Below are 25,408 nucleotides of genomic sequence, written 5' to 3'. Positions count from 1 at the left end.
GAATTGCCAGAGCAGCTGGGGCTGCCCCTGGATCCCTGCAATGTCCAAGGCCAGGTTGGACACTGGGGACAGTGGGAGGGGTCCCTGCCATGGCAGGGGGGGCTCTGGGTGGGATTTGAGGTCCCTCACATCCCAAACCATTCCATGATTCCATGATTTTACTGTCAGGAAAAGAGCTGGGAGGATTCTTAGAGGAGAAGAGCAAGCTTTGGGATGATGGATGAGCATTCCATGCAAACTTCGTCACCTGCCTGCCCAGAGCTGTGTGTGCACTCATGCATCCAGTAACTACTGCATTCCCTGGAATTCTTTGGGAATCCTGGGTAAAACTGATAGGATTTCCTGGAAACATCCATTAGTTGGCCTTTCCCATCAGCTCACCACAATCCCTGCAGGAAATGACGAATTCTGTCACCCCTTACATTTCCTGTCCTAGAACCCTCCAGAAAATCAGGAAAGGGGGAAGAAACCATGGAAATTGAGCTCAGCCTTTTTAGCATCCTAAAAGGAATTCTGCTCTTGGAATGACTTCATTACCCAGCCAAGTGGAAGCTGAAATAGTTGCAGTGCTTTGAAGGTCATTACTGATTCATCAAGATTCATTACTGCTCTGCTAATTAGGAGCAGAAGGGCCAGGCACAAACACATTTCCCAAATGCCAGGACTTGCAGGGATTTATTAACATCCCTCTGGATGTCTGGGATGGGGGGGAATTTCCTCTTCCTGATGTTTGTGCAGCTCCTCCTGGAGCGGGGCAGGAGGGGCTGTGAAAAATCCTAAGGAAGGAGGAAATCCAGGAATTCTTCAGGAGATGGGAAGGGGTGTGTGGCTCTGGAATCCCCCTTGTTTGGCAGGAATATTTTTTTTTTCCCCTTGACATTTTCAGCTGGAAAAACACGGGTTTATGTCCTGAGTGTGTTACATAAATGGACCTGAAGTAATCCCCTCGCTGCTCCCCCCATATCTCAATAAAATAGGTCAGTGAAGAGTGGGAATCCAGGCTCAAACATGGAATATCCACCCTAGAAAATCCCTGCCAGCCTTAAAACCCACCCTGGGCAAATGCTCCTGAGAGCCAGGCTGGGCTTTTGGGATATGTGGGATCATGTCATGGAAACCTGGAGGCAGAAGATGCCAAAAAAGCAACAGAATGTTTAAAAAAGAGCAAGATGTTAAAAAAGCAGCAGAAGCCTCAGTGAAGTGGGTTTGTGGTGAGCAGAATGAAAGAGGTGGATGGGGGTGTCAGCCTGTGCAAGGGATTTTTCCTCTGCCTCAAGTATTGGATTTAAGCAGGAAGAATCAGTTTTGGGGTTGGGATGGTTTGCTCTGTTCAGGACACTGTTTTTATTCCCAAAAATCAGAATTTTCCCCTTCTGGCTCATTCCCTTTCCACCCTGTCCCTGGAGGCACCACTGAACAGGGAAGAGATTTGTTATTTTGGGGTATTTCACCTTTTTTTCTGCTTTTGCTGCTCTGGATTGCCACGGGGAGATCTGGAGGAAGTGCTGATCCCTCTTTTCCTAAGGGAATCCTTCCTGTGGCTCATTCCCACCCCGTGTGGGCACAGCCCCATGTCCCACATGGAAAATCATCCAACAAATTCCTGCCCTGGGATGAGCCTGAGGATGGGCTGAGCTTGTGCCACCCCAGGATGGGAACATCCCAAAGCAGGACACGGATTTTGGATGAGCACAGGGCAGCCTGGAGGCCTCCAGATCTCATGGAATCGTGAAATTGTGGAAACATGGAATCATGGAATAGTGGAAACATGGAATCGTGGAATCATGGAAACATGGAATCATGGAAACATGGAATAATGGGATTATGTAAACACGGTAACATAGAATCATGGAATCATAGAATCATGAAATAATGGAATTATGGAAACATGGAATCACAGAATCATGGAATCACGGAATCATGGAACCATGGAAATATGGAAACATGGAATCATGGAATCAAGAATTCATGGAATCATGGAATCATGAAATCATTGAACTATGGAATCATGGGAACATGGAATAATGGAAATATGGAATCATGGAATCAAGGAATCATGGAATCAGGAATTAATGGAATCATGGAATCATGAAATCATGGAATTATGGAATCATGAAACCATGGAATCATAGAATCACAGAATCATGGAAACATGGAATCATGGAATAATGGAAATATGGAACCATGGAATCATGGAATCAAGGAATCATGGAATCAGGAATTCATGGAATCATGAAATCATAGAACTATGCAATCATGAAACCATGGAATCATAGAATCACAGAATCATGGAACCATGGAACCATGGAATCATGGAATCCACAGAAACATAGAATCATGGAGTTGTGGAAATATGGAATCAAAGAATCACGGAATCATGGAGTCACAGAATCATGAAATAATGGAATTATGGAAACAATGCATCATGGAATCATGGAAACATGGAATCAGGGAATAATGGAACCATGGAGTCATAAAATCATGGAATCCTGGAATCGTGGAATCACAGAATCTTGGAATCATGGATTCATTAAATCATGGAACTATGGAGTCATGGAACCATGGAATCATGGACTCACAGAATCATGGGATCATGGAATCACGGAGCTGTTTGGGTTGGCAGGGCCACCTTCCACTATCCCAGGTTGCTCCAACGCTTCCAGGGATAAATTTGGCTTTCCATAAGTTCTGCTACATCCAGGCAGAGAAATTCCCGGAGAAGCGCTCCGTGTGAGGCTGTGCAGTATGAAAAGGGCTTCCCTGTCAAGCTAATCAGCTCTCCATTAAATTAGGAATTAATTAAAGCTCCAGGCTGCTGCTGCAGGACCTGCAGCCTTGATCTGGTGGTGCCACAGGAGCCCTCTGGTCATCCTGTTCCAGCTTTGATGAGACATGAAAGGGGCCTTGATTCCAGCTCCACGTGTTTATTGGAATCACAGCCCTTGCATAACGAGGATGTGGGGCTTGGGAGGTAATTAGTGGCTAATTAAGATATTTGTAAACCTTAAATCACCATCCAGATCGTTGACTGCAGCCTCAGGAAACAGAGGCCTGTGGCTGTTGCAGCAAATGGATGGCTTTGGTGAGCAGTGATCCTTGGAATTTGTCTTGGGAAGGAGCAGAAGGGACAGGAAAACGCTGCATTTTGTTATAAATATTTGTCTTTTATAAAAGTTCTGTTTTTGTGCTCAATGCACAGAGTTTTTCTGGTTAGTTCCATCCTTGGGAGGCCCTTCCTGTCCTGCCCTACAGCCTTGGGAAATCTGATTTCTCTGGGATAAACCCACCCTCCATGGATTGATTCCAGCAGGATTTCTGGGATTTGACATTCCCTGTGTGGCAGAGTCCCTTTGTTCTTCTCCAGAGGCTCATCCTGTGGTTCTCCTCATCCATGGGTGCTCCTCAGCACAGCTCCTGCAAATTCCTGGAATTCATTTCCCTAATTTGCTGCTGGCTCTGCATGTTCTGGGTTTTAAATGTTCCTCTTTCCTCTGCCTGCAGAGCAAGGTGCTGGTTTAGGGCTTTAGTGCTGAGTTCCAAGTGCTGATCCTGAAATAATTCCCCTGCCTGAGCAGAATTTTTGTCCAAAAATCAGGATCATCCCAACCCTCAGGACTGAGCCCTTTGTCCAAATCCTCACCATCACTTCAGGGTGAGAGGGGATGGCCTCAGAGGGGTTTAAACTGGAATTTTGGGGAAACTCCTTCTCAGAAAGGATGGACAAGAGTGTCCAGGGGGGTTCTATTCCCTGGAAATGTTAAAAAACGTGTGGATGTGGCCCTTGGGGACATGGGGGGTGGTGACCATGGTTGATGGTTGGACTTGGTGATCTTGGAGGGCTTTTCCAGTTTAAAGGATTCTGTGATTCCACAAAATCCATGGTGGATTACTGTGTCCTCATGTGCAGTTAGGAGGGGTTTGTGCCCCAGAAAATACAGAATTTCCTCTTTGGAATTGGGACTTGCCTGGGGGGACACAGGAATTGGAAAGAAATCAAGCCAGGAATTCCTGACAGGGATTTCCCTTCCACAGCAGTGCCTTGATGGACTCTCTTCCAGGGGATGAAAGGCCATGGAAAGGGTGAAGGAAATTCTTCAAAGTGTTCTTGGCTTCAGCTTCTTTTCCAACCATTTTCCTGGATCAGCAAATCTCCCCCTGGGCTCTTCTCTCACCTCTGGGTCCCTTCCAGCAGCAGCTCCTTGGTGTTCCCCAAAATTTCTCCTGAAAAAAAAAACCAGAGCAGCTAAGCAGCTCCAGCCTCTGTTTCCAGACAAGCAGCACAATTATCCTTCAGGAATAATTATCCCTCTCTGCCCTTCCTGAGCAGAATGATCTTGCTCAAATTTATTTTGTGCCCCAGCTCAGCCCTGTCTTAACTCCAGCATCACGTCAGGGCATGAATCATGAGCTGGGCTCAAGCTGCAGCTCTCAGGCACAGGATGATTAATCCTGGCCACTCAGCCCTTCAAATTCATAAATATTGCAGAAGTAGGACACACAAATAACTTCATTCTCCCTTCCAGCCAGCACAGTGTGGATTCCTCAATATTCCTGAGCCAGGCTGGGTTTGAATTCCTTGGTAATGAGAATTCCAGCAGCTCCTTGGGGAGATTCTCTCCGGGTGATCTCCAGTTTGGATGATTTCTGGATGTGCTGCTCAAACACTCCTTTGCTGTGCTTGATGCTCATGATTGGGATGAGTCCATGTGGAGCAGCCTGGCCACATCATCCCAGGATTTTTCCCTGCCACTGGCAGGGGTTGCTCCAAGGAAATGATTCCCAGAAGGCTCCCAAGGATACAGAAGTGACAACAGCCCCCAAAATCCCCAGGGAAGAGCTCAGCACTTGAGAGGCCACCACTTGTAGGGGCTCCTGTGGTTGTCCTGGAATTCTTTGGGAAGTTAAACCCCTCCAGCCTCCAGGGCAGGGATGTGTTAACAGGATCAGAGCTCCTCTCAAGGATTTCTCTGTCTGCAGCTTCTCCTCTCTGCCACTGGCTCCCTGGCATTTAATTAATCTGTCTGTTAATTAAGCTGGAATTTGATCCATCAGGACTTCAGAAAGCTGGAGTAGAACTAAAAACACCCAGAATACACAAGGAATAAAGATATCAGGCTCTGGAATTTTAGGTTTTTTTTCTCAGAAATAGCTGTCATCTATCCCTGTCCTCCAGACCGTGCTGGATCCCAGATCCTCTGGAATTCCAGGAGAATCCCTCTGGAAGTGCCCCAGGGGAGCAGCTGGAAGAGTTCCTGTCTGCTTTTACTGTCTGCAGCCACAGGAACCTCTGTGGAGGAGCAGAACACAAAGGGAGAGGAGAGGAGGGCAGTGACCTGCTGCCCCTCACCTCGTGCTGGGTCAGCAGCCCAGGGGCTGAGCTGTCTCAGAGTTTATTTAAAACCAGGCTTGGGCAGAGATCAGCAGGACCTGCTCACCCCAGGCCCTGCCACTCACAGGGTGACAAGGTGGCTTTAAATCTGTGCTGCTGGAGTGTCACCAAGGCTTTTTGTTCTCCAGGTGTCACCAAGGCTTTTTGTTCTCCAGGTGTCTCCAAGGCATTTTATTCTCCAAGTTTTGTTCTCCAAGTGTCACCAAAGCCTTTTGTTCTCCAGGTGTCACTTTTCCAAGTGCCACCAAAGCTTTTTGTCCTCTGTCACCAAAGCCTTTTGATTTCCAGGTGTCACCAAGGCTTTTTGTCCTCTGAGTGCCACCAAAGCTTTTTGCTCTCCAAGTGTCTCCAAAGCCTTTTGTTCTCCAGGTGTCACTTTTCCGGGTGTCACCAAAGCTCTTTGTTCTGCAAGTCTTGCTCTCCCAGTGTCACCAAAGCTTTTTGTCCTCTGAGTGTCACCAAAGCCTTTTGTTCTCCAGGTGTCACTTTTCCAAGTGTCACCAAAGCTTTTTGTTCTCCCTGCTTCACCCTCCACTTCAGGAAACTGCTGAGAGTGTGAATTTATTTTAGAATGAAGGAAGGTTTGTTGTTTCCAGTTAGGATCAGGAAAAATAATGGATTTGTCCTTTTGCAGCCTGGGCAGTGGAGCTGCAGGATTAAGGGAACATTTCTTGTTTCCATCTTGGATTTAGGTAAATTCATTCTGCAGGGCAGGGATGGAGCTGCCCTTTGCTTGGAGCAGCCTCTGGAGCTGCAGGAGCCCTGGGATGCCTTGGGAAGGGGCTGAGCCCTGCAGGGCTCTCCCTGTGCCACAGCAGCACCTGCTGGCACAGCTGGTGACACAGCTGGGGACACCCTGGCACAGCTGGTGACACAGCTGGGGACACCCTGGCACAGCTGGGGACACAGCTGGTGACAGCCAGTGTCCTGGTTTGGAGGACAGGTGTCTGCTGAGAAAGGCAAGAACCTCTCTTTGAAATGGAGAATGTAAACCCCCTCCCTCCAAATTATTATAATTTTGAAATCAAGGGGCTCTCAGGCAAAGAGATGGGAATTAGGAATAACAGTTCTTTACTAGGGAAATTAAAATAGAAATACAGCACTACAAAGAACAAACCCCAAACCCTGACACAGTCAGAGTACAACCTGACACCCGTCAGGCAGGGTGTTGGCAGCAGTCCCATCCCATGGTGGCTGCATCCTCCTGCAGTGACAGATGTGGCTCAGTTGGAGCAGTGCTCCTGTACAAGGTGCAGTTTCCCTCCGGAGCTCCAGTGGGGATGTGGAGAAATCCGGTTTTCCTCTGGAGTCCAGTGGAGAAAGGGGCTCCCTTAGTGTCCCAAAACCTCTGTTTTTATCTTGGTAAGAAATGTTGGGCTCTTCCCCCTGGCTGGAGCAACTCCCAATGGGATGCAGTAATTTTATCAGTGCCACAGTGGGACTCAATGGCCATGAGCAGAAAATGACTGGCTGGAGGAAGGATGGGCTGTGAAAAGATAAAGAACACTGCCCCAGCTGGTTTATAAACCATGGCCATGAACAGGAGATATCCCATGGAGATAAAGAACACTGCCCCAGCTGGTTTATAAACCATGGCCATGAACAGGAGATATCCCATGAGATAAAGAACACTGCCCCAGCTGGTTTCAATGGATGCCCATTAGCAGAATATCTCCCACAGAGATCAGGATCACTGCCCCACCCTCAACAGATGGTGATAGAACAGACACCTTTGGTCACATCCTGTATTGTAACCCAGGACACCCTGGCACAGCTCCTGGCACAGCTGGTGACACCTCCCAGCTGCTGGCATCCTCCCTGCCCATCCCACTGGCTGCACCTTGGCTGGTTCATCCCTGGCTCATCCCTGGCACATCCCTGGCACGTCCCTGCTCCTTCCCTCATGGATTGGAGCCTCTGGAACCTCCTTTGTGGGTGGGGAGAGAGGAAACAGCCCCAGGCTGTGCCAGGGGTTTGGTTGGGTGTCAGGGACAATTCCTACCTGGAGAGGTTTGTCCAGCTCAGGGCAGGGCTGGGATCCCCATCCTTGGGGGGATTTAAAATCCCTCTGGATGTGGCACTTGGGGACATCCCAGTTGGACTCAGTGGTCTCAAATTGTTTTCCAACCTGAACAATTCCATCATTCCTTGTTTCTGACCTCATCCATCATTCCCTGCTCCTGGGGGCTCTTCCTGTATTTTTGGGAAGAAAACCATCCCATTTTTATTTTCTCCCCCATCCTTTTCAGCTGGATTGCTCATGGAGAGAATTCCCACATTCCCAGGCTGTCACTGCCTGCTGTGTCACCCCTCCCCAAAACCTGGGGTTTATTTTCTCAGCCTGTTGCTAATTCCAGCTCCATTTGCCAGCAGAACAGACATCTCAGAGATAATTAAATACCTGTGAGGTTGTGACAATAAATAGCTGGGCTGAAAAGGGGAAACCCTGCCATAAACCTTCCCTGTGAAAAGGTTTGGGGGTGTTTCTCCCTCTAATTAGAGGGTGGAGAATCAGGATCTAAATTTGGGGGAGCTGGAGCCATAAATGGGGTGGGGACAGAACAATTCTTGGTGGGACCTCACTGTTCCCCAAATGTGACCAAGAGCTGCAGCCAGGCTTTGGATGGATGGAATTTCCCTGGAATTCTTCAACCTTGAGCAAAGATTTGGGGCTTTTTCTCCCCCTAATTAGAGAGTGGAGAATCCCCCTATATTTAGAGAAATCAGAGAGTCTAAATTTGGGGGATCTGGAGCCATAAATGGGGTGGGAACAGAGAAATTTGTGATGGGACCTCACTGCTTTGGTCACTGTTCCTCAAATGTGACCCAGAGCTGCAGCCAGGCTTTGGACCAGTGGAATTTCCCCTGGAATTCTTCAACCTTGAGCAAAGGTTTAGGGCTTTTTCTCCCTCTAATTAGAAAGTGGAGAATCAGGATCTAAATTTGGGGGAGCTGGAGCCATAAATGGGGTGGGGACAGAGAAATTTGTGGTGGGACCTCAGTGCTTTGGTCACTGTTCCTCAAATGTGACCCAGGGCTGCAGCCAGGTTTTGGATGGATGGAATTTCCCCTGGAATTCTTCATTCCTGAGCAAAAGTTTGGAGCTTTTTCTCTCCTTAATTAGAAAGTGGAGAATCCCCCTATTTAGAGAAATCAGAGAGTCTAAATTTGGGGGAGCTGGAGCCATAAATGGGGTGGGAAGAGAGAAATTTGTGGTGGGACCTCACTGCTTTGGTCACTGTTCCCCAAATGTGACCAAGAGCTGCAGCCAGGCTTTGGATGGATGGAATTTCCCCTGGAATTCTTCACCCTTGAGCAAACGTTTGGAGCTTTTTATCCCCCTAATTAGAAAGTGGAGAATCCCCCTAATAAAGGGAATTAAAGAGTCTAAATTTAGGGGATCTGGAGCCATAAATGGGGTAGGGACACAGCAATTGGTGAGACCTCACTGCTTTGGTCACTGTTCCCCAAATGTGACCCAGAGCTGCAGCCAGGCTTTGGATGGACGGAATTTCCCTTGGAATTCTTCATCCCTGAGCAAAGATTTGGGGCTTTTTCTGCCTCTAATTAAAAAGTGGAGAATCCCCCTATTTAGAGAAACCAGAGAGTCTAAATTTAGGGGATCTGGAGCCATAAATGGGGTAGGGACACAGCAATTATTGGTGAGATCTCACTGTTCCCCAAATGTGACCCAGAGTTGCAGCCAGGCTTTAGATGGATGGAATTTCCCCTGGAATTCTTCATTCCTGAGCAAAAGTTTGGAGCTTTTTCTACCTCTAATTAGAAAGTGGAGAATCAGGATCTAAATTTGGGGGAGCTGGAGCCATAAATGGGGTGGGGACAGAGAAATTCTGGGTGGGACCTCAGTGCTTTGGTCACTGTTCCCCAAATGTGACCCAGAGCTGCAGCCAGGTTTGGATGGATGGAATTTCCCTGGAATTCTTCACCCTTGAGCAAAGATTTGGGGCTTTTTCTCCCCCTAATTAGAGAGTGGAGAATCCCCCTATATTTAGAGAAATCAGAGAGTCTAAATTTGGGGGCTCTGGAGCCATAAATGGGGTGGGAAGAGAGAAATTTGTGATGGGACCTCACTGCTTTGGTCACTGTTCCTCAAATGTGACCCAGAGCTGCAGCCAGGCTTTGGACCAATGGAATTTCCCTGGAATTCTTCATCCCTGAGCAAAGGTTTGGGGCTTTTTCTGCCTCTAATTAGAAAGGGGAGAATCAGGATCTAAATTTGGGCGATCTGGAGCCATAAATGGGGTGAGGACAGAGAAATTCTGGGTGGGACCTCACTGCTTTGGTCACTGTTCCTCAAATGTGACCCAGGGCTGCAGCCAGGCTTTGGACCAATGGAATTTCCCCTGGAATTCTTCACCCGTGAGCAAAAGTTTGGAGCTTTTTCATCCCCTAATTAGAAAGTGGAGGATCCCCCTAATAAAGGCAATTAAAGAGTGTAAATTTAGGGGATCTGGAGCCATAAATGGGGTAGGGACACAGCAATTATTGGTGAGACCTCACTGTTCCCTAAATGTGACCCAGAGCTGCAGCCAAGGCTTTGGATGGATGGAATTATCCCTGGAATTCTTCATCCCTGAGCAAAGATTTGGGGCTTTTTCTGCCTTTAATTAGAGAGTGGAGAATTCCTCTAATAAGGGAAATTAGAGGATCTACATTTAGGGGGATCTGGAGGCATAAATGGGGACAGAGAAATTCAAGGTGGAACCTCGTTGTTTTGGTCAGTGCAGCCAGGCTTTGGATGGATGGAATTTCCCCTGGAATTCCTCATCCTGATGGATGGCCCTGTCCCTCTGCTGTTTCCAGGAAGGTGGTGAATAAATCCCAGGAGCCATAATGAGCTGTCTGCTGCCTGGCAGTGACAGGCACTGCACAATCCCAGGCTCTGAGGGGATCTTTCCATCTGGGACACTGTCAGAGCTTTTCTTATCAGCTCTCACCACCCTGGTGCTGCTGCTCCTTATCTCAGCTTGGTGCTGTGCTGTTATCTCTGCTTTTTTGGGAAAATCTGATGGAGGAACAGGGGGAATTATTGCACTGGCACAGGGGATTTTTGTGGTGGATGTGCTTTTCTTTTTTCTCCCTCTCCAAACATGGATGTGCTTGCTGTGTTTTTCCCAAGTTGCCTTCTGATCCCTGAGCTGGGGTTGGATAACTCAGAGTTTTGCTCTCACTCAGCCTGGAATTTTGGAACCTGGAAGAGGCTGAGTCTATCCCATGTGAGGAGAAGAATTTCCAGAGGGAGAACAACCTCCCATGCTGGTCCCCTCTGGGGTGCAGCAGGGCTGTGGGGGCTGGCACAGGGATTTTCCCTCGGGATTTGGGGATTTTGTGATTTTAGGATCTCATCCCAGGGCTGGGACCCCTTTCTGTCACACACAGTGACCCCTGAGCCAGGGAATTGAGATTTCCTGAGGTGCCAGCACTGGGAGCAGGGCAGGAGGAGCCTCCAGCATCATCCAGCTGGGAAAGGCTCAGATCCAAAATTCCAGCCAGGAGCAGGTCTGGGAAAGGACAAATCCAGGATTTCTCCTGATCCACACAGGGCTCTGTCACGTTTGACCTCAGCTGAGAGGCCTCAAACCAGGAGAGCTGGAAAATCCAGGAGAAGGCTCCTGGCTACAGGCAGGCTCCTTTCCCTATAAATTCTATTTTCCTTCTTGGAACAACACCTTTCTCCCACTTTGGTCCATGATTTCACAGTGCTCCAGCTCCCCTGGGAATTTTCCTGTGCTCAGAACCTGCCGTGGAACACTGTGACAAAACTGAGAATTATAAATGTTTTATTCATATTGGGGATGTTTTATTAAGCAGTTGTTATTTATTTCTTTTTAATTTTTCCTGATTTATTTTTTTTTAATATAAAATAATTTTTCCTTCCCTCCCCTGTGGAAAGAGCTCTTCCCAAGTCTGCCTGTCCCACCTGCCAGGAGCTATTAAATCCTTCAGAAGAGCTGCAAGCAGCACTTTGGTTCCTGTGAAAGCCCCAGATTCCCACTCTGATTCCTGCCAGGCTTGTCAGGGCTGGAGACACGGAGCAGATCCCAGGGGAAAGCTGGAATTGCTTCTCACCGGGACAGATTTGTTGTTTCTGTTCCCTTGGGGGTTGAAAATTGCTTTGGAATGTTTTTCCTGCAGACAGGAGGGAGGTGCAGGCTGGGTTTTGTCAGGCCTGGCATTGCAGGAAAGGAGCTGAGGGAAGGACAGGGAGGAGAGGAAAAGCTCCTGGAGGAGCTGCTTTCCCACAGGGAATGGTTCTCTGTGCTGCAGGACAGAAGATCCACGAGGAAAGCTGAGTTTTCAGGAGGCACCAAAGGAAAGGGAGGGTGGGCAGTGTTTAAATCAGGATTTTCCATCCCTCCATCCATCACAGCATTCCAAGCATTTTCCAAGAGAGGCAGGGACCCCTCCCACTGTGCCCAGTGTCCAACCTGGCCTGGGACATCCCAGGGATCCAGTCAAAGTCTCTTCAGAAAATCATCACTTTATAGTCCTTTTCCAAGGTGAGAACAGTCCCTTGGCAGCACCCACCTTGGCCAGGCCAAAAACTGTGGGAGGGATGGTTGGGACAGACACAGAGATCTCTAAAGCCAGGTCTGGAGCTTGTGTTTAGTGCAGAGGGCGTGGGTGGTGAGAGAAAGGGGTGAGAGGGTGGTGAGAGAGAGCTCAGGGAGAGAGGTTCCTGTTACAATACAATAAATCTTCTGTGCTGAATGTTCTCATTTCCACCAACCAATCTAACACAAGATACAAATCCTACAGCATTTACACACAGCCTGTAAGGATCATTACATTCCCATACTGTGTTACACTTTAAAAACTCCTCTTTGGGCCCCTCTGCCAGGCCAGCAGGGTCTGCTCTGACCCTGGGACTGTCTGCAAACAGAGGGGATTGTTCACTCCAGAGGGAATTGTTCAATACAGAGGGAATTGTTCACTCCAGAGGGAATTGTTCAGTCCAGAGGGAATTGTTCACTCCAGAGGGAATTGTTCAATACAGAGGGGATTCCTTTCAGCTGGCCATTCCATTGTTTTCTAGTTATTTAGTGACCAAGGTTTGGTATCTCAGAGATGGCTTTCATTTCAATCTCACTTATGGTTTCCATATTCTCAAAATCCTTTGCCAGGCAATCATATTGATAAGGTTTTCCTGTTTCATCCTCCCCAACAAGAAACTCCTATGCTGGGATCTGGGGTCTCAGTGTCTGATGATGGTCGTGAGGCAGATCAGGGAATGTTCAGCCCAACCCTTAGACCCCATTCCCAGGGTTCCAACACTCTCCTTGATTTACCAAAATATGAGTATTGCTCTAATACTGATCAACTGTGGGGACAAAAGACTCTCTAACAATTTAAAGTTACAAAGTGAATGTTTATTCAGTGCTGGGCAGCAGTGTGAGGTAACCCCTGACACACACTGCAAAATCACAGGTGGTCACAGAGTCTGTTTGTTGACAAAGGTTCAAACAAATTCATATTCATAACACCAGCCCCTCCCATCCCTGTATCCCATGGTAATTAGCTGTAATGGCAATTAAGCAGCGTGGTTGGTTCTTGAATTAAGTCTGGGGTCATTTTTGTGGGGAGGGGTCTTAAAAGGAGGAAGTAAGGTGAGTCTTCCTCACCCTGACCTTTTCTGTTAATGACAATACAAATGGCTTTTGGGGGCAACTCCAGTTTTGCAAAGAATGAGTTTCTGGTTGCATTGTTTGTGTTCTTTGGACCTACCTACCAGTTTCATCCTTTCCCATTGCAAGCACAGCTGAGAAAACATAAATTGACATTCAATCAATTACTGAAGTTTCAGGTAACTCTCTCAAACCAACTTTTTTAAATTTCTAACTAAAATCCCAATTTCTTTAAGATGAGTGTCTCCCCTTTCCCGTTGGCAGTGCCCCCCAACCTGACGGTGCCGCAGGAGAAGTCGCCGCTGGTGACGCGCGAAGGCGACACCATCGAGCTGCAGTGCCAGGTGACGGGCAAGCCCAAGCCCATCATCCTGTGGTCACGGGCCGACAAGGAGGTGGCCATGCCCGACGGGGCCCTGCAGAGCGAGAGCTACGACGGCATCCTGCGCATCACCAACGTGTCCCGCGACATGACGGGCACCTACCGCTGCCAGACCAGCCAGTACAACGGCTTCAACGTCAAACCCCGCGAGGCGCTGGTGCAGCTCATCGTGCAGTGTGAGTACAGCCCCACCCCTGCCCTGCCCTGACAGGGGTGCAGCATCCAGAGTTCAATGAGAACCTGATTATCTCAATTTTATTCGTATTTATATAGAAATTATTATCATGGATAGGCTGTCATGTCAGAAGTTCAAAAAAAACCAACCCCAGAGCATTCCAGAAAGTGAATGTACAGAGAGGTTGTTGGGAGGGCAAAATGGATATTATCTATATTGGGGTTATTTTTGGGAATGGTCTTGGAGAGGATAATCCTGCACTGTCTGAGGGCAGGAGCAAAGAGTCTTCCAAAAAAAAATGGATTTGGAAGAAGTCTTCCAAACAGAAATGGTTTTGGAAGAAGAAAAAACGAGTGGGGATATTTAAATATGGTGCAGCTCATCGTGCAGTGTGAGTGCAGCCCCATCCCTGCCCTGCCAGCTCTCTGCATCCAGAGAGTTCAATGAGAACCTGATAACCTGAATTTTATTCATATTTTATGTTGAAATTGTTATCGTGAACAGGCTGTCCTGTCAGAAATGCAAAAAAAAAACCAATGGCAGAGCATTCTAGAGCACGAATATACAGAGAGTTAATGAGGGGGGGCAAAATGGAATTATTTATATTGGGTTATTTTTGGGAATTGGTCTTGGAGAGGATAATCCTGCACTGTGTGAGGGCAGGAGCAAAGAGTCTTCCAAACAAAAATGGCTTTGGAAGAAGAAAAAATGAGTGGGGATATTCAAATATGGCGCAGCTCATCGTGCAGTGTGAGTGCAGCCCCACCCCTGCCCTGCCCTGCCAGGGGTGCAGCATCCAGAGTTCAATGAGAACCTGATAACCTGAATTTTATTAGTATTTTATATTGAAATTGTTATCGTGGGTAGGCTTTCCTGTCAGAAATTCCAAAAAAAAAATAACGCCAGAGCATTCTAGAACATGAATACACAGAGATATTCTTGGGGGGGCAAAATGGAATTATTTATGTTGGGGTTTTTTGGGAATTGGTCTTGGAAAGGATAATCCTGCACTGTCTGAGGGCAGGAGCAAAGAGTCTTCCAAACAGAAATGGATTTGGAAGAAGTCTTCCAAACAAAAGTGGTTTTATAAGAAGGAAAAATGGGTGGGAATATTTAAATATGGTGCAGCTCATCGTGCAGTGTGAGTGCAGCCCTATCCCTGCCCTGCCAGGGGTGCAGCATCCAGAGTTCAATGAGAACATGATTATCTCAATTTTTTTTCATATTTTGTATTGAAATTATTATCATGGATAGGCTGTCCTGTCAGAAATTCCAAAAAAAAACCAATGGCAGACCATTCTAGAACCTGAATACACAGAGATCATATTGGGGGCCAAAATGGAATTATTTATATTGGGATTTTTGGTGGAAATTAGTCTTGCAGAGGATAATCCTGCACTGTCTGAGGGCAGGAGCAAAGAGTCTTCCAAACAAAAGTGGTTTTGGAAGAAGGAAAAATGAGTGGGAATATTTAAATATGGTGCAGCTCATCGTGCAGTGTGAGTGCAGCCCCATCCCTGCCCTGCCAGGGGTGCAGCATCCAGAATTCAATGAGAACCTGATTATCTGAATTGTATTTGTATTTTATATTGAAATTGTTATCGTGGATAGGCTTTCCTGTCAGAAATTCCAAAAAAAACCCAATGGCAGAGCATTCCAGAACATGAATACACAGAGATCTTATTGGGGGCCAAAATGGAATTATTTATATTGGGGTTTTTTGGGGAATTGGTCTTGGAGAGGATAATCCTGTACTGTGTGAGGGCAAGAGCAATGAAGAAGAAAAAACGAGTGGGAATATTTAAATATGGTGCAGCTCATCGTGCAGTGTGAGTGCAGCCCCATCCCTGCTCTTCCAGGGGTGCAGCATCCAGAGAGTTCAATGAGAACCTGATAACCTGAATTTTATTCATATTTTATATTGAAATTGTTATCGTAGATAGGCTGTCCTGTCAGAAATTAAAAAAAAAAAACAATGCCAGAGCATTCCAGAACATGAATATACAGAGATGTTGTTGGGGGGGGGCAAAATGGAATTATTTATATTGGGGTTTTCTGGGAATTGGTCTTGGAGAGGATAATCCTGCACTGTCTGAGGGCAGGAGCAAAGAGTCTTCCAAACAAAAATGGTTTTGGAAGAAGAAAAAATGAGTGGGAATATTTAAATATGGGATATTTACATAGCAAATATCCTGTATTTAAAATAGGAAGGAGCAGAGCTTTGCTTGCTCCAAACCCCATCCAACCTCAAACACTTCCAGGGATGGAACATCCACAGTTTCTTCTTCTATTCCCCATTTATAGCAGGTTAAGGGGTTGGATTTGAAGGGAAAATGGGAATTCCAGCCCAAAAAGGGTTGAGGGAAATCCGTGAGGTTATTCTCTAAATCCTGTGGAACTGTGGGATGATCCCCAGAGTTCTCATGGGTGAGAGGGAATGTCATGGCTGGAATATAAAGGAATCCCAAAAACCAAGGAGAGCTCAACAGCAACCAGGGAAAGGTAAATTGGAATCATGAACTTGTCCATGGAGTTAATTTTTAACAGCAGAAGATGCTGAGTAAATATAATTCCTTTCTTGTCCTGTAATACTTAGGAGATTTAACTCCCATAATTACAAAATATGGATTTCAGCAGAACTCTGGTTGCAAAGTGCAGCATTAAAAATTCTCTCTTTTTTTTGTTGATTTATTCCTCCCCTAAACAAACAGCAGCAAGAGTCTTATGGCTGTTACATATTTGATGTGGGGCTGTTTGTCTCTGGATCCATGAATTCCATGTAAATATGGAAGTAAAAATGACATAGGAGTCTCATTTCTGGTTAAAAAAAAAAAACAAAGCACAAACCAAGTGCGAGGCAATCATCATTTTCTCCACAGCTTTGAATTCCTTGACACAGGAAGGAGCAGATGAGATGGGAGGAGATATTTCTCTAAGTGCTCATTTGTTGCTGCTGTGTAAAACAGGGAGGGAAAAAGGAGGGCATGAGCTGTTCCCTGGGAGCTGATCCTGGTCCAGACCCAGCCTGGGGAGGGAAGAGGGGGATCAGGTAATTTTTATTTTGGAAAAGGGCAGCATTTGTTGTGGGAGCAGGGAAAGCCTGCTTTGAGGGGAATAACAGGGGGATAATGAGTGACTTCCCTGGGCCTGCTGCTCTCTCAGGACTTCAGTTGGGTTTTTTTATGAAGTGCAATCCTTGTTTATTCCTCCTTCAGACACCCCAAACTTCTGTCACTTCTATCAGAGCTCCTGCCCAGCACAAGAGACCCCTGCATGGGAGAGCTGCTCCTCACCTGTGCTGATCAGAACCTGGTTTGTTTTCCCTGGCTCTGCTCTCTGACAGATTTTGGGTGCATTGATTTCATGGTTGGGATCTGCAGGGTTTCCATCCCAGATTTTTCCTGCTGCTCCAGCTTTAAATCCCAAAGTCAAGGCTGGAGGGAGGATGGAAAATTCTCCCCTGTGGGATTCTCTGAGATGTGGGGTTGGAGAGGATTCATCCCACTTGGGAATGAGGGGTCTGCGCCTCCTGTCCTTGCCTCAGTCATTGTTTCCTGGGGAAAAAAAAAGGCTCAGGGGGCCCTTGTGGCTCTGCACAAGTCCCTGCCAGGAGGGGACACCGGGGGGATTTGGGATCTGCTCCAGGAACAGGGACAGGAGCAGAGGGAACGGCCTCAGGCTGGGCAGGGCAGGCTCAGGGTGGGCACAGCAGGAATTTCCCCATGGAAAGGGGGATCAGGGGGGGTTGGATCCCCGTCCCTGGAGGTGTCACCTGGGGGTGGCACTCAGAGCTCTGGGGACAGGGTGGGCACAGCTGGGACTTGGTGACCTTGGAGCTCTTTTCCAACCTCAGGGATTCCCTGAGGTTTGAATTGGATATTTGGGAAAATTTCTTCCCTAAATTCATTGTCCAGCCCTGGCACAGGCACAGGGTGCAGTCCCCATCCCTGGAGGGATTTCAATCCCTGTGGAGGTGGCACTTGGGGACACGGGGCAGGGGTGGCTGGGCAGGGGTGGGAATGGTTGGATGAACTCAGAGATCTTCTCCAACCTGAATGATTCCAAGATTCCATGAACATTTGTCTGCTGGTTTGGATCCCCATCCCTGGAGGTGTCCCAGGAATTCCTGGGGGTGGCACTCAGAGCTCTGGGGACAGGGTGGGCACAGCTGGGACTTGGTGACCTTGGAGCTCTTTTCCAGCCTCAGGGATCCTGGGATTCTGTGAATCTGGGAATGAGAACCACCACAGAAACAGTGGAGTGTTGATCCTTCTGAATAAGGAGGGGGGAAGAAGCTTTTTTCCCCTTTTTCTGGCATGAATTTTCTGTGGAAAGTAGGAAATATTTTGAGGCTGAGGAACTCCAACACCTCCTCAGGACCTGAGGCAGTTCCTGGGAGATACCAAGGGATGACTCTGCTCCCATATTCTGGGGATGCATTCCTTGGGTCACTTTTATTTTCCCACCTTTTCCTGTTGCCCAACCCCCTCTTTTTGATGTATTTTTGTTCTGCTTGAGATGCAGAATTTTATTAATTCTGAGAGAAGAGACACAACCTGAAAACACTTCCAAGAAGTAGGAGTTCAACAGGTATTTCCAGGAGCTTTTCCTTTCATCTCCCCATGTTTAGAATTCTGCTCCTTTTATTCACATCCTGACAAGTGACAAATTGGAGATGAATGGAGAAAAATTATGGAAAGCTTTGATTATTTTTCCTGTGGGAGGAAAGTTTTTGTTCTCAACGAGTTGAGCAGAGTTTCTGTACTGAGGGTGGCATTTAACCAATTGTCATAAAAACCAGCTCTTTTCAGAATTTGGGAATATTTATCCTACATGCTTCCAGCAGTGATGAACAGGGAAAGATATTTAATGGAACATTTTATTTAGAGAATAACTCATGGATTTAGCAGTGGATGTGCTGAGTGTGATATTGATGTTCTTTGGAAGGTTCTCCTTGTGACAGCTGAACTTTGTCTCACTACAAGTGGTTAATTAATCTATTTTCAAGGAATTCTGAATATCCTGAGTGGGAAGGGACCCACAGGGATCACAAATCCAAACAGTGGACAGACAATCCCACCCTGTGCCCATTCCCTGGGCAGATATTCCAGTTTTCTTCCATGGAATTACTGCTCCAGGTCACATCTGTTGGGTCAAGCTATAGAAAAATGAAAAGTAAATTCAAATATAAAGGATATTTTTTTTTTTTTAATTTGACCCCCTCATCTAATGAGTTTTTTCTTTTCCTCTCCTGTCTTTCCTGGTTTCAATGGATGCCCATTAGCAGAATATCTCCCACAGAGATCAGGATCACTGCCCCACCCTCAGCAGATGCTGATAGAACAGAAACCTTTGATCACACCCTGTATTGTAACCCAAGACACCCAGCTCCCTTTTCCTTCTGCACCCCATAAAATCCCATTTACAGCACAAACCCCTTCCCCTTTTCCCTTGGAAATCCTCTTGAAACATCCAGGATATTTGATGGGAGCCTGGCTGGCAGAGCTTTGGTGCCCACATCGGGATTCTCCAGAATTTCCCGTTCTCTTGGAGCTCAGTTTTATTTGTGCTTCTCTTTTTTTGCAATAAATCCCAAATAACTCTGGAGAGGGGGCTCATCCTGCAGGAATTAGATTGGGAATGGAACAGAGTTAATTAAGGAGAAAGATGAGGCTGAGTGGAGCAGCATAAATGAGTTATTCCCATTTTCCATCAGCTGGAGAATCCTGAATCCTCTTTCCCTGCTTTTGGATTTCTTTGCAGCTGGGAATGGGGAAAGGGATTTTTCTGCCTTGGAAAGGCAATTTGGCAGCTCAGGAACGTGCTGGGTCTGCTCTCAAAATATCTGCCTGATGAAATATTTATATGCAAATATTGTATTAATAATGAAATAAAAGCTGTTGCGAGAGAAGGAAGCGTTCCCCATCCCAAGTGGGGAAAAAAGACAAAAAACTCCTGGAATTTTAGGGAAGTCGTGACCAGGTAGGGAAGTTTGACCAGGTAGGGTGGCCAATCCCTGTGGGAATTCACCAACTTCATGGAATTGCCTTGTCAGTGGGGATCAGGAGTGTGGTAAAACTCCCAAAGAGTGGAATCTTCCAGATTGTAAAATTTTAATTATGAAAACTCATTAAAAAGGGATAGCCAAGGAATCTGAGAAATCAAACGGAGCAAATATCTGGATTTTTAAACAAATCTGGTACAAATCCCTGCTTAGGCAGGCTGGAATGATGAAGGAAAACAGAATTTGCATTTGATATTAATATTATTTACATCTTTTTTTTTCCCCCTCATGATTGAAGATTGGAGTGGGAAAAGCTGATTAATATTCAGGACAAATATTACAAAACCCAATCCATTCCCAGGCTGGTGTCTTTATCACTTTCTGAATGAATTCTTTCTCCAGAGATAAAAGTTGGGTTTAATTTGGGCTGTTTGTGCTGGGACAAAGGACAGCCTAAAACCAAATTTAGAACTGGGTCAATCTTTTTTAATTCTAATTTAATTCTAATTTTTTCCCTTCTCTACCAATGAAGAAATGACCTTAAAAACTTGAAAATATCAAAATAGTGCTGCTCCCATTGCTTTTATAATTTTGATTTGCTTTCCAAAGTGTTTTTCCCCACCCTGGTGGTTGTATCCGAGGAATTTCCAGATTCCTGCCCAAAGGATTTTCCCAGGATATGGCAGAGGTTGATGCTAAGCTGAGCTTAAAGCTTCAGCCTTGCTGTGGGGATATTTATTTCTGTATTTATTTTATATATTAGTACAGAGAGATTTGGGCACTCCAGAGGGATAATTCCCATGGTGTGGTTTTTAACCTGTGGATCATTCCCTGAATTCCTAGCCCAAAATCTTCCCAGAAAACTTTAAAACAGCAAAATCTCTTCTCTGAGATCCTCATCTGATCGAGGCTGATTTCAGAGCAGCCCTGAGGCAATGATGGCTTTGGCTGGGATTTATCCACGTGGAGCAAGGCAGGGAGAAAAATATGGAAATCACGGATGGCTGGAGCAGGAAAGAGAAATCCCAGGAGCTTTTTGACATTTAGCAAGGTCAAGGGCAGCCTGGGTTTGGTGACCCAGGGAGGTGATGAATATGCAAACCCTAGTGCTGTGGAAAATTTAAATGAGAACCAGATAATGTGAATTTTTTATTCATATTTTATATTGAAATTATTATCATGGACAGGCAAAGAGTCTTCCAAACAAAAATGGTTTTGGAAGAAGAAAAAATGAGTGGGAATATTTAAATATGGGATATTTACATAGCAAATATTCTGTATTTAAAATAGGAAGGAGCAGAGCTTTGCTTGCTCCAAACCCCATCCAACCTCAAACACTTCCAGGGATGGAGCATCCACAGATTCTTCTTCTATTCCCAATTTATAGCAGGTTAAGGGGTTGGATTTGAAGGGAAAATGGGAATTCCAGCCCAAAAAGGGTTGAGGAAAATCCCTGAGGTTATTTTCTAAACCTTGTGGAACTGTGGGATGATCCCCAGAGTTCTCATGGGTGAGAGGGAATGTCATGGCTGGAATATAAAGGAATCCCAAAAACCAAGGAGAGCTCAACAGCAGCCAGGGAAAGGTAAATTGGAATCATGAACTTGTCCATGGAGTTAATTTTTAACAGCAGAAGATGCTGAGTAAATATGATTCCTTTCTTGTCCTGTAATACTTAGGAGATTTGCTGAGTAAATATGATTCCTTTCTTGTCCTGTAATACTTAGGAGATTTAACTCCCATAATTACAAAATATGGATTTCAACAGAAGTCTGGTTGAAAGTGCAGCATTAAAAATTAAGATTATTTGGATTGACACAGGGCACAAATAATGCTGGCCATGGCTGCTGCTGGAATTTGTCCCAGCTGATTTTTTAGCTCCATAAATCCCTCTCCTGCTGTCTCACTTCCCAATATTCAACTCTGTGCCTGTAATTGCCTCATAAAACAGAGTTTGGAAGGCAATCCACAGATTTAAAGACAAGCTGCTCCCTCCCGAATCCTTTGGATTTTATTCCCAATTCCAGCGTTATAATTCACACCTGTCCATTGCTCACAGGGAGGTTTGCAAATCATTTTGCCTGTGGAGCTGGGCACGGTGTCAGCAGGAAATTCCTTCCAGCAGGAATGAAATTGCAGCTCCTTGTGTCCCCCAAAATCAGCTTTTCCAGGGGAGAGGGGCCAGAGGATGCTGGATTGGGATGTTGGAGGTCGTGGATGCAGGGAATAATGGTCTGGAGGAATTCCCATCTGTGGGAATGATGATTTTTATTTTTTTTTTTGAGAGATTTTCTTTGGGTTCCAACCAGGCTTTGAGGAATCCCATCAGGAGTGAAATCACTGAAGGCAGGAGGAGTCTTGAGTGGAATCACTGAGGCTGGAAAATCCTTTTGGGATCATCAAACCCAACTGCTCCCAGCACTTCCAAAGCCACCCCTGTCCCCAGGTGCCACAGGGCTTGGAAATCCATCCAAACATCCCTGGGCACTTCCAAGGCCTGCCCACCCTTTCCATGAAGGAATTTTCCCAAATATCCAACCTAAACCTCCCTTGGCACAGCTTGAGACCATTCCCTCTGATCCTGGAGCTTTTAACATGAGAGCAGATCCCAAATCCCCACCTGGCTGTGCCCTCCTGGCAGGGAATTCCAGAGAGGGAAAAAAAATCCCTCTGGATCCTCCTTTTCTCCAGGCTGAGCCCTCCCAGCTCCCTCAGGGATTCTCCAGCCCCTTCCCATCTCCATGAGGAATTCTCCAACCCTTTCCCATCTCCCTCAGGGATTCTCCAGCCCCTTCCCAGCTCCCTCAGGGATTCTCCAGCCCCTTCCCATCTCCCTCAGGGATTCTCCAGCCCCTTCCCAGCTCCCTCAGGAATTCTCCATTCCCTTCCCAGCCCATTTCCCTTCCCTGGACTCGCTCCAGCCCCTCCTTGTCCTTCCCACAGTTTCCCCACCCAGGGGGATGGAGCAGGTGAATGTTCTGTTCTTTGTCCTTGGCTTGGTGGGATTTGGATCTCACCCTGGGTGTTCTCCAGCTGCTCCACCTTCCATGGAGCAGGATTTTCTTGGGAATCCCTGCAGTGTTCCTCCACCATCCATGGCACTGCTGGGTCACCTCATCTCCTGGGAGGGTGTCCATGGGAATTCCTGATGGGAGATTCCTTGGGACGGCTTTCTCCACATTTTCCTTGTGTTCAGAAGCTCTGCACAGAATAAAGGGGAATTTCACACCTTCTGTTTGTTATTGGTTTGGCAAACAAAAGCAGGGATGTCCTGATTTGTTTTTTTAGAGGAATTGTTATTTCCAGGTTCTTCAGGCCCTTGGTAATAAACTCAAACGATTTAAAATTGATCCAAATCCCTCACCATTGATCCAAATCCCTCACAACTGATCCATATCCCTCACAACTGATCCATATCCCTCACAATTGATCCAAATCCCTCACAACTGATCCATAGCCCTCACAATTGGCACAAATCCCTCATTTTCCAGGCTTCATTGCAGTTCCAGCACCCATTAATAGATATTTTTATCATAAACTACTTTTCTCCCTGCTGTCTTCCAGATGGGGAAGTTTATTTGGATTTATTAGATCATTCTGATGGATTATTGGGCCATTTTATTCTCTGTCAAGGAACAGACTGATCCTATCCTCATTTTTAAATCTGTAGCAGGTCTGGCTTGCAGGGAGGGGCAGGAACACAAAGAATTCCCATTCCTGGTTTAGGTTGGCAACACTTGGGACTGATTTTTCCAATAAAGAATGGTGATTTTTCCTTTTAGGAATGTCCCAGCTTGCATGGAGAGGCTGCAGATTCACCCCCTGTTTTATCAGGATAATTATGGTGTGCCTGGGCAATGTAAAATCATTCCAAGAAGTTCTATGGAGCCTGGAAATTTCTGGAATGATCCATGGCATGTTGGGTTTGGTGCCCTCAAGACACTGGGAGTTATGAAGTGACATCTCTGCATCCCCTCTATGGAAATAACGTTGGAATCATGGAATACCCTGAGCTGGGAGGGATCCCAAGGATCACCCAGCCCAGCTCCAATCCCACCCAGTCCCTGAGAGCGTTGTCTGAACACTCCTGGAGCTCTGGCAGCACTGGGAGTGTCACCATTCCCTGGGGATCCTGTTCCTCTTGGGTTCTGCCATCCTTTGAAAGCTGAAATCCATGGCTTGGAACCTGGAAGGGCAAATACAAACACATGGAATGGCTGAGGTTGGAAAGGTCATCGAGTCCAGCAGGAAATCCAGCACTGCCAAGGCTCCCAATTCCTGCTGGAACTGGAAAATCCTAAAATCCCAGGATTGCTTGGGTCAGAGGGGACCTTAGAGCTGCTCCAGTTCCACCCCTGCCAAGGTTGTTGTTCAACCTCCAGGCTTCTCCAGACTTCATGGATCCACTTCAAGGCCAGGTTGGATCAGGCTTGGAGCAGCCTGGATCCCTGCTCCAGGGATAAATCTTGGATCAAAGCTGACTGCTGTTCTATGGACTTGGGCTTTGGATGATGTGGAAAAGAATCCCAGAATCCCAGAGTCCCAGAGTCCCGGGATGCCAGAATCCCAGGATCTCAGAATCCCAGAGTCCCAGAATCCCAGGATCTCAGAATCCCAGAGTCCGAGAGTCCCAGGATCTCAGAATCCCAGAATCCCTGGATCCTAGAATCCCAGGATCTCAGAATCCCAGAATCCCACAATCCCAGAGTGTCAGGATCCCAGCATCCCAGCATCCCAGAATCCCTGGATCCCAGATTCCCAGGATCTGACTCCCAGGATCCCAGAATCCCAGAATTCCATGATCCCAGAGTCCCAGAATCCCAGAATCCCGGGATCCCGGGATCCCAGAATCCCAGAATCTCAGAATCCCAGAATCTCAGAGATCCAGAATCCCAGAATCCCAGGATGGTTTGGTTGGAATCCCAGGATCCCAGGATGGTTTAGTTGGAATCCCAGGATGGTTTGGTTGGAATCCCAGGATGATTTGGTTGGAATTCCAGGATCCCAGGATGGTTTGGTTGGAATCCCAGGATGGTTTTGTTGGAATCCCAGGATCCCAGGATGGTTTGATTGGAATCCCAGGATGATTTGTTTGGAGTCCCAGGATCCCAGGATGGTTTGGTTGGAATCCCAGGATGGTTTGGTTGGAATCCCAGGATCCCAGGGTGGTTTGGTTGGAATCCCAGGATCCCAGGGTGGTTTGGTTGGAATCCCAGGATGGTTTGGTTGGAATCCCAGGATAGTTTGGTTGGAATCCCAGGATGGTTTGGTTGGAATCCCAGGATCCCAGGATGGTTTGGTTGGAATCCCAGGATGGTTTGGTTGGGATCCCAGGGTGGTTTGGTTGGAATCCCAGGATCCCAGGATGGTTTGGTTGGAACCCCAGGATGGTTTGGTTGGAATCCCAGGATGGTTTGGTTGGAATCCCAGTTCCAGCCCTGTCAGGGCAGGGACCCCTCCCACTGTCCCAGGTTGCTCCAAGAGGGTTAAAAATGGTGGGAAAACAAGGAAAACCAGGAATTCAGGGTGTTCCAGGATATTTTTAATCCCACTGACAACTGGGAGCAGAGCAGAGCTCCCAACCAGATCCAAGGTGAGCCCTGCTGGAGTTTGGGGAGGAAATGAAAAGAGAGACAAACATATTCCTTCAATAACCTTGAAAATTCAATTTTGGAGATAAAACCAGGCTTGATAAAATTGGTGGAGCAGGAAGATGAACTCCAGCAGGAGAGGAAACAGCTGGGAGAGGCAGAGGAGCAATATCTGCATTTACTGGAAACAAAAAGGCAATTCTGTGTAAAACTTTGGGGGG

The 25,408-nt window shown here is 46.7% G+C and overlaps 1 protein-coding gene across 1 annotated transcript in view; it reads left to right on the top strand.

Moving 5' to 3' along the window:
- Positions 1-25,408, top strand: part of MDGA2 (MAM domain containing glycosylphosphatidylinositol anchor 2) — a 229,199-nt gene that overhangs the window by 139,548 nt on the left and 64,243 nt on the right. The window contains exon 9 of the mRNA XM_033063561.2: positions 13,300-13,593. Coding sequence (XP_032919452.2) covers positions 13,300-13,593 — 294 coding nt within the window. The remainder of the gene's footprint in view (positions 1-13,299; positions 13,594-25,408) is intronic.

This window comes from Catharus ustulatus, chromosome 6 (assembly GCF_009819885.2).
Source record: "Catharus ustulatus isolate bCatUst1 chromosome 6, bCatUst1.pri.v2, whole genome shotgun sequence".
Taxonomy (NCBI): Eukaryota; Metazoa; Chordata; class Aves; order Passeriformes; family Turdidae; genus Catharus; species Catharus ustulatus.
This window is presented reverse-complemented; position numbering and strand designations above follow the sequence as displayed.